The 19,830-nt window shown below is 42.6% G+C and overlaps 1 protein-coding gene across 3 annotated transcripts in view; it reads right to left on the bottom strand.

The window, feature by feature from the left end:
• Positions 1 to 19,830, bottom strand: part of cacna2d2 (calcium voltage-gated channel auxiliary subunit alpha2delta 2) — a 374,530-nt gene that overhangs the window by 314,697 nt on the left and 40,003 nt on the right. For all 3 annotated transcript variants that reach the window (XM_033036873.1, XM_033036874.1, XM_033036875.1), the window contains exon 2: positions 904 to 985. In XM_033036873.1, the coding sequence (XP_032892764.1) occupies positions 904 to 985 (82 nt within the window). The remainder of the gene's footprint in view (positions 1 to 903; positions 986 to 19,830) is intronic.

Here is a 19,830-nt window from a genome sequence, read left to right as displayed (position 1 = left end):
AGGAGTGTGGACTTCGTCCCGAACAAATTCTTCGTGCGCCACCGGCCTGTCGCGTAATTGACAAACAAAGTGGGACAGGCCCAAGACCCTGGCACGGCGCAACGTCTCACCACCAACAGCAGCAGCAGAAGCAGGCAAACGATCGCCTGGGGCTCATGGCCATTGCGGATCCGGATCCGCCCCCACTCCTACTCCCAGAGCGGGGCCAAGACGATTGGAGATAGACACAAAATGCAGGAGTAACTCAGCGGGACCGGCAGCATCTCTGGAGAGAAGCAATGGGTGACGTTTCGGGTCGAGACCCTTCTTCAGACTTAAGAAGAGTCTCGACCCGAAATATCATCCATTCCTTCTCTCCAGAGATGCTGCTGGTCCCGCTGAGTTACTCCTTCCTGCATTTTGTGTCCGTCTTCAAATGACGTCACGCGCTCCAGACGGCTGTACGGACGCATGATAACGCTCGCAACCGTCGCGCGTCAGTCACTACCGGCCTGTCGCGTAAATGACGGCCCAAGTGGGACAGGCTCTTTAGGCATTATAGCATTGACCACACTTCAAAATTGCTTTTCAAGCTCATGTCCTACAGTTGTGACAAATACATTCAAAATACACTTTTTTTCCATGTTATTTGGCATGTTGGTAACTGTAGGAAAGATACAAACCTGGCATACAGCCAATACACAGTACTTGTCATGCAAATTAACTGGCAGCACTTGAAATGCTCGCCAACACACATTACCTGACATATCACACAATAGAAACAACAAAAGACACACTGATAACACATGACCTTGGAAAGTCCCAGACAACTCTACAGTCAATAAAGTATTCAGAAGCAGAGGCACTGTTACATTTCAAGAATGACATACCAGCCAACACAAGTGATAAAGATAGAGAACATACCGCTTTGAGCTGTTGAATCCCGCTGACCTGTCGGACCACTCGGTCTAGTTCCTGTTCAATCCTCCCAGCCCAGTACTGAATCCTAAGCAGAGGGAAAAATTGAAAGTTATAATAGCACAGAAATGAAGTATGCAAAGCCCTGTCATATAACTGTGCAACAATCCTTTCAGTCTTTCACAGAAAAGTTGACAAATCTTGACATTCAAAGTTGCACTAAATGTTGTACCTATATTCTTTATCTGAGCACTGTGGATGGCTTGATTGTATTAATGTAGAGATGTTTCTTTGACTGGATAACATACAAACAAAAGCTTTTCATCGGTACACGTGACAATAGACTAAACCTAAAGCTATCATACTCTGAAGAACCTGGTTCCAGTATTACAACGAACCTGATAACCAATAGACAAGTTAAGCACAAGATGATCTAACTACATTATAGCACAACGCATCTCCAACAACACATAATTTCAGCACTATTAGATTCCACCTATTGAAAAATACATTTATACTCTTCTTCTGAAGAAGGGTCTCAACCTAAATCAGTAACTATCCATGTTTTCCAGAGATGCTGCCTGACCACCTATTAGGAACCTCCCACTCCTCCCTTCATATTTCTCCCCCATCCAACGGCAATAGTGGGACTAAAGGTTTAACATTGCTCATTCAGCACCATAAAACTGTGTGTATGTTTATTCTCCACTCCAATTTTTTCACATACATCTTCATTTAAATATCTTCTCCCTTTTTCCTTTTGTGTATCCAACCTTCAAAGAAACACATCAAAATGACGATAGCACAGAGTAGCAAGGGCACAGAATGTCCTCTAGCTTGGGAACCTCTCACCCAACTGGAAGATCTGCACCTCTCACAACGTCACAGACCCAGGTTCCATCCTGACCTTGGATGCTATCTGTGTGGAGTGTGCATCTTCTCCCTGTGGGTTTCCTCTGCTTTCCTCCCACATTGCAAAGATGTGCAGGTTTGTAGGTTAATTAACCTCTGTAAATTGCCCTCCGAGTGTAGGGAGTGGATGCAAAAGTGGGATAACATAAAACAAGTGTGAATGCGTGTTTGATGGTCGGCATTGGTTTAGTTCGGCCGACGGACCTGTATCTGTGCTGTATCTTTCAACTAATCAATGAATTGTAGTACTGATGACCAGCAACCCAGAACATGCTGCATCTCTAGCCCAGCTGTTCCAATATAGCTACAACACTACTAACTGCGTGACTATGTGCAAAATTGCCCAGTTACACTGTATATCCTGTGATTTTAAAAAACTGAACCATTCTCTATGGATAATTACCAGTTTATTCTCAATCATTTGGGATGAAAATGTTATTGCCCAACTATCAGGAAGCATTAGTAAAACACTCACAAATCCAGTTTGGGTTTTGTCAGAACCACTCATCCCCAGATCTCACCATGGCCTTGGTCCAAGCAAGGACTTAGGACTAATGATTGAGAACTGAATTCCAGAGGCAAGGTCACCATTCTTGACACCACAACACAATTTCAATGATTTAGCATCAAGATATAGCCCTGGTAGAACTGAATTAATGGACATCAACAAGTAAAACACTCCAGCAGTTGGAGTTAGACAGCAGATAACGGCAAATGTTGTTGTTCGTAATCCCAGCACTAGGACATCACTGCAGGAGCTCCTCAGGACAGTGTCTTGGGCCGAACCATCTTCAGCTACTTCATCAATGACCTTCCTTCCATCAGAAGGTCAGAAACGGGGATGTTCAGTGATGATTCCATTACAACTCCTCAGCAAATGTAGCAACCCATGACTGAATATAACAACGCCGACACAATAAAATAAAAACCAACAACAATGGAAATACTCAGCAGGTCAGGCCACATCTGTGGGAAGGGAAACAGAGTTCGTGTTTTTGATCGAAGTCTCTTTGGCAGAACTGAGGCGCGAGAAAAGAAACGTATTAAGTGGCAATGGGGGAAGGGGATGGAGGATGTCTCTAATAGGATAAAACCGTTCTAAATAGCTTATCCCCATGATCTCCCTGGTTTTACCCTATCACCCTTCCCCACCCATCCTGCACCTTAACAAGCTCTTTCTGTCTGCTTCCCAGTCCTCGACCTGGAACATTAACTCTCTTCCCACAGGTGCAGCCTGAGTATTTCCAGCTCTTTCTGTTTTTATTTTACATTTCTAACAAATTAATTTTGTTTCACTTTCAAGATTTAGACAATATTCAGGCATGAGCAAAGAAAGGTAATGATTGTGCCATAGAAGTGCCAAGTAATGACCACTTCCAACAAGGGTATTGTAAGCCATCTGCTCTTGATACTGGATTGTATTAACACGCTGTGCCCACAACCATCTGGAGGTCATCATTGATCAGAAAAGCAATTGGATCAGGCAATTTTCGTAGGGACTCGAAGCAGCCCAGCTCCGAGCAGCCTAGCGTAGAGCAGTCCAGCGTCGGAGACCCTGCCCAGCCCAAGTCGGAGACCCAGCCCAGCCAGGAGTTGGAGATGTCGCCAAACGGAAAGCGGAGACTCTGATCCCGGCGGAGGAGGACGACCAGCGACCAGCGCCCGCTGGGAGCCCCCATCGCACCGCCAATTCCAGCCACTACCCCTCTGGTCCCCCTCGCTGACTCCTCCCCCGTCCCCCAAGATACCCCCTCTTGCCCATGGCTCTACCCCGTCTTTTCTCCAAGCTCACTCCCCCCCGCCCACACCCCTCTCCCCACCCACACCCCCCCCTCCCCCATACCCCCTCCTCCCCCCACACCACCATCTCCCCCCCTACACCTTCCCATCCACACACTCCAGTTTGCATGTGGCCTCACTCTGGCAATGGAGGAGGCCCAGGGCAGAAAATTCAGAATTGCAAAAAAGGACTTTTACTGTACATACTCAAGGATGAGGCGGATGTTTAGCACCTGCGTCAGGGCTTACATGCCATCACTTAATTGTAAAATCGGGGCAGCTCAAGCAACAGCAAAGCATCACTGAGATGAGCTCAATGCATTTTACTCAGGCTTTGATAGGTTCAAAGCCAACGTGCCTTCCCGGGTCCCCATAGTCAGAAATCCCACAAAGACCAACATCAGAAGATCCTTCAGGAGTGTGCACTCTCGAAAAGCATTTGGACCCGAAGGTATACTTGGTCGTGTTCTTGAAACATGTGCAGACCAACTGGCTGGAGCTTTTACATACATCTTCAACCTCTCATTACTAAGTAGCAATGTTACAAAATTTTGAGATTTTAAAAATCAAGTCTGTAATTTATCCCATCAGATAAAGCATAAAAATAAGTTTAATTTGACACCTAATTCACTTTCATATCTCAAGTATTTAAAAAGTTATGGCCATTTTCATACTCGGAAATTAGCATCTTGTTCCCTATTGATTTTCTATGGACATAACAAAAAAGTTGTGATCGTGAACAGTCAAAAGCCCATAACTTTCTTAAAAATTAAGAGAACTGAATGAAATTTTCAGTTATCATAGATTGAAGCATTCTGAAACAAATATAAAATAATCTTACTTGGATGACCTGAAATTAAAGCATATAATTAGTTAGTTACCTAATTGTAGCTAATTTCAGACTTCAATTACTAGATCTAAACATCTATCCATTTCTTAATAAATTATTAACATTTTTAAATAGCCTAAATGTCCAAATAATATTCACAAATAATTCACAATAAAACATGATTTTTAAATCTCATTTACATTAATTTATAGACCAAATGGAAAGAATTCAGTGTTCAATTGCTGTAAATAAATGCCCATTTAAATCAGCTTTCCAGTGGGTCCCTGTGGAACGCGCTGGTTTAGAACGTTCACATTGCGGTAGATTTGTGCCCCAAATGCCCAGAAAAATACTGCGCGATATAATGGGCCCAAATTGAGCTACTCGCAATATTAAATTTTGTATAAAGGGATCTTTAGAAGCCCTTTTTAATGTAAAAATATACAACCTAACTTCTGCTATTTGCTTTATGAGACTCTGCGGTTGCTGGCGGTCGCGGGTTTAGAGATTGATTTTTAAACTACTATAACTATTATACGAGGCCTTTAAACCTAATAATAGCTTTTGCGACGGGGTCTTCCAGCGATTTTTCGTTAATAATTAACTAGGCTGAACATCTTCGATTTGAACAGCTTAGAGAAAATCGCGTTTTAAACCCGCCCCCTCTAAACGGCGCCAAAATCGCGCACACACGCAGCGGCAGATTTTCAAAGACGCTTCAGGTAGGCTTTGCAACATACCTATACTAAGGTGTGAGGTTCCCACCTGCTTTAAAGGGGAAACAATAATACCGGAGTAAGATGACATGCTTCAATGACTACCAACTGGTGGTGCTAATGTCTGTAGTGGTGAAGTGCATTGAGAAGTTGGTTATGACACATATTAACTCCTACCTCAAAAAGAAGCCTAACCCACTACAATTTGCCTACCACCACAACAGTTTTTCACTCTGTCTCGGTACATGTGACAATAATAACCCATACCATACCTTAGTGATTTCAGTATAAATGTAGCATGATCAGTCCATTTGGAAGATTAGTGTTGTCGATAGTGAGGAGGACAATCTTCAATTACAGAACAGTATTGATCAGACAGCAAGTGGCAGATGAAATCTAATCATTAGTATGAACTGATGCACTTTGGGAGGTTTAACAAGGTAAGAAGTACTGAGAACAGAGAGAACTTTGTGTACAAATCAACAAATCCATAAATATGGCAACATAAGTAGATAGGATGGTGAAGGTGACGCACAAGAAGTTGACTTAATTAGCCCAGGCATAAAATATAAGAGCACCAAGGCCATGGCGTGACTATATACAATTTTGGTTCAGCCAAAGCTAGAAAGCTGTGTGTAATTCTGGTCACCTTACTATAGGAAGGATGCGATGGCACTGGAGGAGGTGCAGAGGAGATCCACCAGCATGTTCCTAGGAAGGAACTTTTCAGTTATGACAAGAGAATGGATTGGTTGCATCTGTTTTCCTTGGAGCAGAGAGGGCTGAGAAGGACCCGAGAGAAGTGTATAAAATTATGAGAGGCATACATTTGATAGGGTAGATTCTCAGAATTTTTTCTCCATTAAGGAAATGTTTAAAAACCAGATATAGATGTAAGGTGAGGAATAAGAGGATTGGAGGAGATATGAGGATTTGGAATGCACTGCCTGAGAGGGCAGTGAATTACCAAGGAGTGAGAGACTACAGACCAAGTACATGGGATTAGTTTAAATGGCTATTTGATGATCAACATATATATGGCTCACTGAACGTTTGTTGTATGACCATCCCTGTGACATGTTCAAGGTAGTCAACAAGACAGGTCAGGCTTTTTCAGTCGTCCTGTCAGCTGTTACTACGTACTTTTAAATTTCCAGTTTATTTTTCCTTCTTTACAAGGAATTCAATTATTTTTACCAGTATAGGCTGTGCGGTCATTTTATAACTCCCATCGCAATACAAGTAAAATGTGAGCAGGTTATGAGAAATAAATTATTCAGAAATAATTATTTAAACATGTATTTTTTGATTTTTTCTTACTAAAAATCTATTTAAAAAAGTGATAGAATTTCTCTTGACCAAAGGTTTTATCCTCTGAGATTAAGATAATTTAAATTTTTATCTCTTTATTTAGACATAATTATTTCTAAGCATACCTTTTGGTTCCATAATTATTCCACATTAACTAGCTAAAGGTCTGCACCTTGCCCACTCCAGGAATCACCCTCGAAGTGGAAAGAATCATGTGACTCCATAAAATGACTCTGGGTGTCAGTGGTAGCTGGGGTTGAGCAGAATCACCAGCATCAAGTGTGGCAGTGTTGATTGTGCCATAAACAACAAACATTACTTCAAATTGCCAATGCCAAATAAATCTTCTCAAGGCAAACAAATCTGGAAATTCACCTTTAAAACCTGAGGTGAATCTGGAATCTTTAAACCCTCAGGTTCACTCTGAGATCAAGAATAACTAACTTGGCATCAGCTCTTGTCAGTTAAAAGGTCCCAAGAATAGCCATTCATTGGCAGCACAAAAAGAAGGCATGGTCACACTTACCGGAATGGAATTGTATTGTATTGTATTGTATTATTGAATGGAGAACGATTTACACCTAATATCATCCCACCAGTCGAAGGTGCAAAACCCAGGTAACAATTGCTTTCTATGACGCAGTTAAGAAAGGAACTTCTGAATATGGAGATAGTGGAGCACAAGTCCTTCACGCAATACAATCCAGCACCTCTCAGTCTGAATTTCAAAGCTTCCTCCACGGCCTTGCAAACCCAGGTAACTCAGGGCAGCACAGTGACACATCGGTAGAACTGCTGCCTCATAACATCAGAGATCAGGGTTTAATCCTGACTATGGGTGCTGTCTGTGTGGGTTTGTATGTTCACCTTGTGACTGCATGGGTTTTCTCTGAGAATTTAGTTTAGTTTAGTTTGGTGTATTATTGCCTGTTTAGTTATCTGACAACAGCTGGGAAGAAACTGTCCCTGAATCTGGAGGTATGCGTTTTCAAACTTCTGCACCTCTTACCTGATGGAAGAGGGAAGAGGGAGTGACCAGGGTGAGACTGGTTCTTGATTATGCTGGTGGCCTTGCTAAGGCAGCATGAAGTGTATATAGAGTCCATGGAAGGGAAGTTGGTTTACATGATGCTCCTGGGTTATGTCCACAATTGTCTGCAATTTCTTTATGATCTTGGATGGAGCTGTTCCCAAACCATGCTGTCATGCATCCCGATAAAATGTTTTCTACGGCACATTTGTATAGGTTGATGAGAGTTGCTGGGGACATGCCAGACTCCCTCTCACATTCCAAAGATGTGCAGGTTTAAATATTGTCCCTAATGCGTAGTACATAGAACTAGGTTGATCAACGGTCGACATGGACTCAATGAGCTGAAGGGCCTTTAGCTGTCTCTCTAAACTAAACTCAATGATGAGAGTGCAGCTTTTGAGACTTTGCTGAGCTTCCATGGTCAATTTCAATTTTGTACCTCACTGTTTAATCCTGAGCTAAAGAACTTCCTCTGTCAGAACTCTGAACCATGAGCAGAGTCAGAATAAACCAAAATCACCCAGCATCATGAATGTGCTGCTCCATAATGGAGCCGCAAAATGTAATCCCACACTCAAGCGTTGCTGCATAACCAAGAAGCCTTGTGCTCCTCACTCACACACAGTCAAGATCCTTAATTACTTTATTTTCAGATACTGACACCAGAAATTCAGCCACCTAATGCTATTTCATTCAGTTTTACACAATCCAAAATTGACTGCACCCAGCCTGAAGTGTAATAATAATTTTCTGGTAGTTTTCCATGACTTCAGAAATTGCACCAAGAGCTTGTTGAAATTGTGCAGCTGACATGGTGTGATCTCTACCTCAGAGGATGATATCACTCACTATGCATTGGAGCTATGTGGTAAAATAGACCAAAACTATTCCCTAAGCAATTATACACCAAATCACTGCTCTGCATTGTATATAGGGTCCACCTAGTTCCAAATAAACTATACAATTCTTCACCAAATGCTTCTGAAAATTCATAAACTGCAATTTCTTGTAACTTTACAGCTCGCCATCAAAGAACTAACTGGACAACTGGTCTTCACTAAACACATGCTCCCCACTTCTTAGTAACCCCTGCTTCTGCAATTGAAAATTATTTTATATTACTGTCTGCCATTCTTTTTGCACATACTGTTCTTCCCCTCCTTTCTCATTACTTTGATTTTGGCTTCACAGATAAAAGCAAAGATAAGCCCTGCCTGCACCCTTTAATGCAAGCCAGAAGGACTGTGCCCAACTCTAGAACACCAATGCTTCAAAATTAATCACGCTTGGACAAGGCTCCCAATTATCTTGTCACGGCTACCCTTGAGAGTCTTTGAAATGATGCACAGAATAAGGCTGCTTACACCCATTTTACTATGTGCTATAAATTAGTCATTCTTTCAATTGGTGAGTAAACTTTGAATGACTCTGGATACACATCAACAAAACAAATTGCCCTTCAGAAAGGCCCAGGGCAGACATTTAGACCATTACTTATTGTCCTTTCCAGCAATCGCATTGATTAAGTCATTGATAGAATGGACAGGAGTGGATAATCATGTCTCACTCATCTGTCAAAGACGATAACATCAAAGAGTTATCTACTCACAAAATCCGATTATGTCTTCCCAAAGCTTCCATCCTTTTCAGAGGGTCACATTAAAAGAGTTGAAAGCATTGCGAAAAAAGAAAGCTGATGAAAGGGCTGGCTAACCTGAAGAGTCAGCGACCTGCCTTGGATGGTATTTATGTGAGGGGCCTCAAGCTTTCCCGGACAAACAACAATGTCGACAAAGACTGTTGTCTACTTGTAATTTGAATCAATAGCTAAGAGAATGGAAGATAGACACAAAAAGCTGGAGTAACTGGAGACAGCAACTCTGGAGAAAAGGAATGGGTGATGTTTCGGGTCGTGACCCTTCTCAAGAGAATGGAGAATGGAGCTGGATACTGGGGGTCAGAGATAGTTTGCAGCAGAAGTCAAACAAATTGCCAATATTGACCAGGGGTAAATGATGGTACAAACTTAGACCAGTCCAACAGCATGCTGTCCAGAGAAGAAGGCATTGATAGGTACAGCTGGGTATCCTCTCAGTTCAGTTCTAAATGCTGATTTCATGGCTTGCTCTTATTGTAAAGTGTAAGGAAGAAGACAGATAATCAGGAGCTTCTGGAAGTGAGAATCTGGAGTGAGGAAAATAAACTGCAGCTGGAAATAGGTTAGCAGAGTCCAACCCCAACAAGTATTAACTTGCATCTCACTTCTTCAGTATGTTCCACTGGTCTTCAGAAGCAATGAATATTTTTGAAGTGCAATCATTTTGACAATTTTAGAAAATGTGGCAACCAATTACTCACAACAAAGTTACGAAGTAAGAATGAGAGAATTCATAAGATGACCCCTTTTGCTGAGTGGTTGAAGGATAAATATTTACCTTCATACAAGAAGCACTCTCCTTCCTTGGAGCACAGGAGGCCAAGGGGTGATCTTATACAGGTATATAAAATCATGAAGGGAATTGATAAGGTGGATGTACAGAGTCTTTTACCTAATAGGAACCTGGGGGACAGATTTTCCACGCAGTGGGAGATGGGTACATGGAATGAGTAGTCAGAAGAGGTGGCTGAGGTAGAAACTACAACATTTAAAAGAACGGTTCAGAGAGATATGGGCCAAATACATGCAAATGGGACTAGCTTTAATGGGGCATCTTAGTTTGCATGGACATGTTGGGCTGAAAGACCCTACGATTATTTGACTCTACCAAATGGAATTTGGGGCAGCGGTAGACTTGCTGCCTAATGGGCCTGCCCCACTCAATGATCCAACCATCTCCTCTCCTGCCTTCTGGGATAGATCCATCAGGCCACGGGATTTATCCACCTTAATGCTCTTCAAGTGATCCAACACATAGACCTTCTAGATATCAACATGCCCTTGCATATTAGCACACTCCTCCCTGATTTTGCTATCCTCTATGTCCTTCACCTTGGTGATCATTGATGCAAAGTACTCATTTGGGATCTAGTCCACTTCCTTTTGCTCCAGGTATAAATTCCTCCTTTGTCCTCAAGTGATCCTACTCTTTCCCTTGCTGCCCTCTTGTTTTTAATGTGTGTATGAAATTCATTGGGATTTTTCTTAATCCTACTTGCCAAGGACATTTCATGGTCTATTTTAGCCCTCCTAATTACCTGCTTAAATTCTTTCTTGCTTCTTTTGTATTACTCAAGGGTGCTGTCCAATCTAATCTTCCTTACATGTGCTTCCTTTTATTATTTGACTACATTTACAAAATCTCGCACCATCCAAGGTTCCCGAACCTTGTCATACTTATCTTTCTTCCGCACAGGCACATAGTCGGTCCTGAATTCTGACCAGCTGGCTTTCACATGATGCCCACATATCAAATACAGACTTACTCAATTATAACCCTTACTAATTTACTGTTTCCCAACTCCTGCCTCATAACATTGTAATTAGCCATTACCCAATTTCTCACTGTCATGCGAACCGCCTTGTCCTTATTTGTAATATTAATAAAGCTTAGTTATGTCATCAGGGGGCGACGATGATGGCAGCCTCGCCAAGTCTGTCTTTTCCTCTTTTTTTAAGTGGGTTTTAAGTTTGTTTTAATGTCCTCAGGTTTGTTTTATGTGGTGGGTGGGGGAGGGGGTCGGGGGAAACTTTTTTTCAATCTCTTACCTTGCTGGAGATGCGATTGTTTTCCAGATCGTGTCTCCGGTGGCTCTGCAGCCTAACATTGTGGAGCTGGAGGCCTTGCACGGGACTAACTTTGAGCCCCACTGCGGGGACATGAACTTACCATTGGAGCCGATCCCTTTCCTGGGACTTTACCATCGAGGAGCTCGCAGTCTCGGGTAGAAACCGTAGATGTCGGGAGCCCCAACGACGCAGAAGGTTCGAGCAGCCCTGACCTGGGGTCAAATCACCTGACATCCCCCCGATGCAGGAGCTTGGTCGTCTCGTCGCGAGGGCCCAAACGCCACCGGCTACTGGCGCCAAGATCGCCCCGTCAACGTAAGGCTCGAGGCCCACGACCTCGGGAGGACAAAGAATGGAAGAGATTGAACTTTTATTCGGCGTCCATCACAGTGAGGAATTTGGAGGAGTCACTGTGGTGGATGTTTATGTTAAAATGTATTGTGTGTGTTCTGTTGCTTTTTAGTGGTATGACTGTTTGACAAATGAAATTTCTCATATGTTGCAAAACATACTTGGCTAATAAAGTATTATTATGATTATGGTTATGATTATGATTATGGTCGCTGCTCCCAAAATGCTCTGGTCACTTGGATAGGCTTATTTCCCAATACAAGTATTGTCCTTTCACGGTTAAACTATCTGCATACTGTTTCATGAAACCCTGCTGGATTTAACCAACAAATTCTGCCCCTATCCAAGTCTCTAAGGGAGCCCTTGACATTTAAAGTACAAGGGAATCAAAGGGTTTTGGAAAAGTTGGTTGAGCCAAGATTGAATCAGCTATTATCTGACTGAATGTCAGAGCAGACCCGAGGTGTCAACTGGCCCACAACTGCTTCGGTTTCCAATGTTCTTACCATCTTATCACCTCGCCCTCTACAGTGAACTGACAGGATTGACCAATTGTGCAGAAGCCGCAGCAAGTAATTTCCACACTGCAACATCCCAGAAACAGCAAAATGATGATGACAAGATTGTCCGTTTGACGGATGTAGTTTGAGGGATAAACATTGAACAAGATACTTCGGGTAGCTTCTCTGCTGTTTCAGATTCCAATCTTGCACAAACACCTGAGAGAATATTTTACAATTCATCTGAAAACAATACTTTCGACAGACCAGTGATGGTCCAAACCTGCACTGCATTGAGATCTCATGAAGTGAGATATCAACCCAAACCTCCCAAGCTCCCAGCAAGAATGGTAACTCGTGAATGGGTTATTGAACTAATCATTAACAGTTGCAAGTTCAAATCCCACCAAATGAACTGGGAATTTAAATTCAACATTCAAAATGCAATTAAGTGTTTGAAATAGTTGGCATGTGATTCCATTCTGTCATTAAGCCAAGCTGCTTTGCTCATGGTCAAATATGGGACAATTGGTGACACCATAGTCCCTTACTGGTGGAAGGGCAAGACCCTGGAAGTCCTCAATATTGACTCCAAATCCAGTGAAGTCTCAAGTCAAACCTGAGCAAAGAAACCTCGGCCTGATTACCACCTTCCTTTCTCCTCAACTGATCAGTGCTCCCCCCTACTGAACAAACGCAAAGTGAAATATCCATCGTTAGGAATGGTTTGGTAGCAGCACAATTTCCCAAGCGTGAAGTGCATGGGTGGCAGACGGGTCCTGCAGCAGACAGAGACCAAACCACCACACGGGCCCATGACATCATCCTCACCAAACTATCTGCGGCAGATACATCTCTCCATTGGTAGGAATAACAAACAAAGTCCTCGCAGAAACAATCCTGGCTTCTCACTGAGGGCACACTCCATTGTGTTCTGCAGCACTACCGGTATGCTCATTGGAATGGACTCAGAACAAATCTGGCAGCTCAATATTGAGTATCCATGATGCACTGAGGCCCATCAGCAGCAGTGACACAATACAAAATCTGTACCTCAAGGCCTGACATATCTCTCACACTACAATTACCTTTGAGGCAAATCAACCCTTATTCACTGAGAGCGGCCAGGTGCCCTTAATGACAATCAGATGAAGCTGTAACGCATAATTGCACATGAACCCAATGGAAAAACAGCACACAATCAATAGAACCAAGTGATCACAACCAGTATTAAGATCAAAGCTCTACAGCCTATTATGAACAGCAATGGGTAATTAAACTCCTAATGGGAGGAGGTGGCTCAAAGAATATCCAAACATGGGACAATGATAGTGTGGGGCATGGGTGTCAAGTGATAAAGATAATATATTTTGCAACCATCTTCAGCCAGAACCAGCAAACGGATGTGCTTTAGATCTAGCTTGGCACCAGCCATTATGTTCCAGTTCAGTAATAATAATGGCTATGTGGAATATAACTAAGAAAATAAGGAAAATGTTAACCTTTATTGCAAAAGGACTTTGAAAAAGAGTTAAAAAATCATAACAGGATGATAATCATAACTAGATAAACAGATCTAGTCTTCCTACCTGTAGAATTATATACTTGTGACACAGGAAGTGAAACAAGGGTTCACCAGATTGATTCCTAGCATGGGTAATTGTTTTAAGAAAAAAGAATAAGCACGAATTTAAAAGTTAATTCACCCATAGTATGATGAATCTCTGGAATTCTCTCCCGAAGAGGCACTGAATGCTTAGTTGCACAGTTTCAACATAAAGAACAATAGTCTTTTTAAGGAAACCAAGACAGATGTCATAGTGCAGGAAAGGGGAGGTGAGGTTTAAGATCAGTCGTGATTTTATTAAATGGCAGAGCAGACCCATGGGGCTGAATGATATTATTCAGGTACGTAGTGTCTGCAAAAAGTGGTACAAATCCAATCAACTAATTACCACAAAAAGACTACTTAAATCAGCAGCAAAATAGTGGAAGGTTTAGTTTTAGTTTTTAGTTTAGAGATACAGTGTGGAACAGGCCCTTTGGCCCACCGAGTCTGCACCAACCAGCGATCCCCGCACACTATCCTACACATACTAGGGATAATTTGACATTTATACCAAGCAAATTAACCAACAAACCTGTAGTGTGGGAGGAAACCAAATATCTGGGGAGAAAAAACACACAGGTCATGGGGAGAATGTATAAACTCCGTACAGATAAGCACCCATAGTCAGGATCGAACGCAGGTCTCTGGTGCTGCAAGGCAGTAGCTCTTGCCACCATGCTAAAGTCTTGTTAATGGTGGTATGAATACCACTTAACTACAATCAAACTGATAACTAATGTAGGGTTCCCTCAGAACCATTCAGCTCCAGACCTTATCACATGCATGGTGAAACATGCAACAAACTCCAGAGGCAAGGTCAGAGCAACTATTCTTGGCATCAAGGCCACATTTGACCAAGTGTAGCATCAAGGAGCTTCTCTCCTAAACCTCTGACACTCTTATGTTGTAATGCTCATCTGCAAAAGAGGCATGTTGCCGCACTTGACACTCCCAGAGTTCAGCAAATTCAGATGATCAGCATTTCAACATATTTATTCCAGATTTCCATCATTACCAAATACCTTTGCAACTTATACTTATCATTTTACCTCATCTAAACTTTTGTAACCCTGTTCCATTATCCCCATTATCATTTAATATCTCCCGATTTCTACCCTGTCACATACTCTAATTTTAGTTCTCCCCTCACCTCTCCTATGAATTTTAGCCCATTGATATGCATTTACATCCAATTTTGATCAAAGACCATTGTTCCTAATGGCCTAAACTGCTGAGCATTTCTATCATTTTCCATTTTATTTCAGTAGTGGGGATATTCACTGATGATTGCACAATGCTCAATACCTCTTTGTCACAGTGGCACATCGTGTAGAGCTGCTATCTCACAGCGCCAGAGACTGGGGTTTGATCCTGTCCTTGGGTGCTGTTTGTGTGGAGTTTGCACGTTCTCCTTGTGCCTGCGTAGGTTTCCTCCGGGTGCTCCAGTTTCCTCCCACATCCAAAAGATGTGCAGTTTTGTAGATTAATTGGCCTCTGTAAATTGCCCCTAGTGTGCGGGGGGTAGATGAGAATGTGAACTAGTGTGAACAGGTGATTGATGGTCAGTGTGGTCTCGGTGGGCTGAAGGGTCTGTTTTCATGCTGCGTCCCTAAACTAAACTCCTGCAAATCCTCAGCAAGTGAAACCGCCTGGTTGGTCTGGTATGTGGCAACTGACATTGTTGCCACAAAAGTGTCAGACAAATATCTCCAACAAAAGAGAATGTTGCTATCTATTTGTGATATTGAGACTGGGTATCCACAGCGACAGACATCTCAGACATATCCACCATCTGCAAGACACAAGTCTATAGGAAGAATTTCATTACTGGAGAAAGGATGTCATTAAAGAGTGCAGAGAAGATTTAGAGGGATGTTGTCAGGACTCCAGGGCCTGAGCTTTCGGGAAAGTTAAGCAAGCTACGATTTTATTCCTTGGAGTGCAGGAGGCTGAGGAGTGATCTTAAAGGGTGTATAAAATCAGGAAGGAGATAGATAAGATGAATGCATAGGGTCTTTTACTCAGATCCAGAGGACATAGGTTGATGGTGAGAGGGGAACAATTTAATAGGGATCTGAGGGGCAATTTTCTCACTTAGAGGATGATCGGTGTATGCCAGAGATGGTAGGTGAAGCAAGTATTATAACAGCATTTAAAAGACACAGGGCAGATGCAGTACATGCATAGTAAAGGTTTAGAGGGGCATGGGCCAAATGCGGGCAAATGGGACTAGCTTAGATGGAGGTCAGCATGGACATGGGCCAAAGGGCCTGTTTCCGTGCTGTATTTCTATGATTCTATAAGTCATCAGGAGGATGATGAAGATATACTCTCCATTTGCCCGGATAGCATCAAGTATAAAACAGCCCACTCGATTGGCATCTTTTTCACCACCCTGAACATCCATTCTCAGCAGTGACTGTAGTGTATACCATCATAAGCACTACTATTTTTCATCCAGAACATTTCAACAGCACCTCCCAAACCCAGGATGTCCTCTCTTGCCTCGCAGGATAATGACAGCTTTGACAGGTTAATAGCTCCAAGTTCATGTCAAAGTTACACACTATCCTGACTTGGAAATGTCTTTATTATCACCGAGTCCAAAACCTGGAACTCTTTAGCTGGGGTACCATAAGAGTACCTTCAGCAGAAGAACTGTAGTTCGTGAAGACAACTCAACTTCATCTTCTGAACATAAATTAAGGGTGGGCAATAATAATTGGGATGGCACGGTGGCACAGCAGTAGAGTTGTTGCCTAAAGGATTTGTCCCACTGCGGCGACCTAATTCGCGAGTTTAGAAGAGTTTGCCCTCGACTCATACTCGCAGCATTGTCGACACGAGGTCCTAGGAGGTCTTTGTAACTCTCCTTCATGCTCAAGAGTAGTTCCCCCGTACTCGAGGCCTCAGCTAGGTCGTGGCGTTTTTGTCAACATGCTGAAAAAATGCCCACGAGTAAAAAAAGGTCGCCATGGAAAAAAATAGATATTTTTTTACTCGTAGGTTTAGTCGAGATAGGTCGTAATGCTATCGTAGGTAATCAAAGGCAATCGTAGGTAGTCAAAGGTAAAGTTTGTTGAGAAAAAAAGCTAAGTAAGCCAACCGGTAATGTTAAATACCCGCTAAACTTTATTAAAAGTTGTCTGGCTTCTTAAGTGTCTCCACTCCTTCTCCCCCCCTTCTCTCCACCCCCCCCCCCCCCCCCCCCCCCACCTCTGCGCTCTCTAAAGGACTTACCGTAACTGTGCCAGCCATCTTTTACCTTCCTGTTCATCGCGGATGTGAATTTCAGACAGCGCTCCCCCGCTTTCCCTGGCCCCCGCATTTGCAGTGTGCGTGTGTGTGTGTGTGTGTGTGTGTGTGTGTGTGTGCGTGCGTGCGTGCGTGCGTGTGTGTGCGCGCGTGTGTGTCGACGGTCGATCCGGCTCGCGGTTTCATCGCTGATGGTCGATCCTGCTCGAGGTTTTTCCAGGCGTGTGCCCTCGAGCTTGAAGGTCGAAGACAGTTACTGAAAATGCGTTAGTGGGACAGGCCTTTTACAATGTCAGAGAACTGGATTCGATCCTGACTATGGGTGCTGTCTGTACTTTTTTCTTTTACATTTTCTCAGGGATCTCCGGATTCCTCCCACACTCCAAAGACATACAGGTTTGTAGGTTAATTGGTTTGGTATAATTGTAAATTGTCCCTATTGTGTGTAGAACTAGTGTTAATGTGCAGGGATCGCTGGTTGGCGCAGACTCGGTGGGCTGAAGGGCCTGTTTCTGCGCTGTATCTCTAAACTAAACTAACCTAAATTAATACTGGACTTATCCACAATGCCCACATCCCAATTTTATTAATCTCCCTACAGAGATCAAATAGAGGGTTAACCAAATGAAATAGTTCCCAATTTATCTTTGAATAGTGGCAATTATAAACACCAAGGGGCAAAGCAGAGTATCCAATGCAGGAGATACAAATGCATAGGTATGAGTGCTGGATAAGATTAAAACTCTGCAGCATACCACAGTCAAACCAAGAAGGCATCTCATCACTATCTTCAGAAAGGCAGTTAGGGATGGGTAAAAAACACTAGCATTACTAACACTGCCCAGAATGCAAAAAGTGATTGCAGTAGCCCCATAAGCATTTGCTGCTATTCTACACGCACGGCACGTTATCAAATAATGATCAACTTCACCCAAACATTCCACACTGTTTCCATTTTTCACTACCCTGGGGAGGTATAGCTTATTAAATGTGAATCATACCAGCATCAACAGCGATCGAATGCAATTTGAGGAATAATTTAATGTGACCAATTTTATTACCATGGCAACCACACTGTAAAAAGCTAACTAACAGCAGACTGAATGCACTGTTCAGCAAAAAATGGGAGGAAAGAATATCAGCTGCCCAAAACAACAGAAGCCTATGTGTTTGTAAATCGTGACTGGCACTGCTAAGATTTATATACTGATTGTGATACCACTTCCTGTCAGCCAGTCATAAAATCATTGATTAAGGCACGTTGGCTGTTCACTGTCTTAATCAATTATATTACCAAATGCTGAGAGGGCGGGTTGTCACAGTTTGCTGATGATATCAACATAGGATGCATGGTTAATTCTTCAGAAGGCTGAAGGCAAGTTGCAGGCAGGAGCTAAAACAAAGCAAATGGCATTCATTGTCAGCAAGTAGCAAGTATGGACGATACATTTTAGAAAAAATAATCGCAACTGTGGGTGTGATGTTGCAAGAATGTGAAAGGATTTGAACAGAAAGACCCAAGGGATATAATAGACAACACCTCAGGGATCACAGTTTCATAATAAATACATCTGTGTTTCATTACAGATAATACTGAGTATGAAAACTGGGAGGTAATGATGAGCCTAAATAAAACCTTCAGATCACAGTTACAGTACCACATGCAGTATTGCGTTTTTCACTGCAGGAAGATGTTACAATACAGATTCACAAAGACAACAAAATAGAACCTAAAAATGCTGCAAATACACAGCAGATCAGGCAGTAACCATATGAAAAAAATAGTATGAATGTTCTCACACTCCCTTCCACTCGCTGGGACCGTAGTCGCTGCGCTCTCTTCCCATTCACCAGCTTATCTGTTTATCACACACCCTTTGAAAATTACGACATCTCTCCCCATCTTTCTGTTCTCTCTCTTCCCATTCTCTTTTTCCCTTCTCATTTTCCTTGCCTCTTGTTCACTCACACATTTTCTCTCCCTCTCGGTCACTCTCCATTTCACTCTCTCTCTCTCTCTCTCTTCTCTCATTCTCTCCTCCCTCATTTTCGCTATTTTTCACCTCTTGTTCTCTCATTCTTTCTCCCCCTCTCTGCTACCCTTCCCTCTGTTCCATTTCTTTCTCTCTCCATCCTCTCCACTTCATTCTCTTCACCCCGTTCTCCTGCTCTCCATTTTTTTCTCACTGTCTGTTTTGTCTCACCTGTCGCCTTCTCTTTCTTCACCCCCTTGTTCTCTCTCTTGTTCTGTCTAATGCTCTCTCCCCTCTCTCTGCTCTGTTCTCCCTCTTTTTCCCTCTTCATTCTCTCTCTCTCTTCATTCTCTTCCTCCATCTCCATTCTCTCTGCCTGTTTTCTCTCTCTCTCTCTCGCTCGCTCTCTCTCTCTCTCTCTCTCTCTCTCTCTCTCTCTCTCTCTGTTTTTTCTCTCTCTCTCACTCAATGTGTTCTAGTAATTTCAGATTTTATTTTAGATTTGCAGTATTCTCAGTCGAATGTAGAAAATGGCAACACAGAAAGCCATTTATCAGATCATGTCTTTGCCAAACCCCCAAAAAGAATGCCACTTTTCAGTTAACAGCCTGCAGGTTGGGGACATTAAGGCTCATTGAAGTACTTATTAAATGTGGTGAGGGCTTCTACTCCACCACCCATTCAAACAGTGAAGAGCAAACAACCACTCTGGTGCAGACATTTTTCTTTAACTCTCCTCCAATGCTTTCACTAATTACTTTATGTCTTCTTGTTACTGATCATTCCACTAAGAGAAATAAGCTTGTCATATTCACCCACTCCAGGCCTCTCATAATCAATGCAATTTAGTTCATTCCTCACTTAGCCTCCTTTGTTCCAAAATAAATCAACTGCTGCATAGGCAGACACTCCACATCATTCAAAATCTCTAGATCTGG

Source organism: Amblyraja radiata, chromosome 18 (assembly GCF_010909765.2).
Source record: "Amblyraja radiata isolate CabotCenter1 chromosome 18, sAmbRad1.1.pri, whole genome shotgun sequence".
Classification (NCBI taxonomy): Eukaryota; Metazoa; Chordata; class Chondrichthyes; order Rajiformes; family Rajidae; genus Amblyraja; species Amblyraja radiata.
Note: the sequence above shows the minus strand (reverse complement) of the source record. Positions and strands in the feature narration are given on the sequence as shown.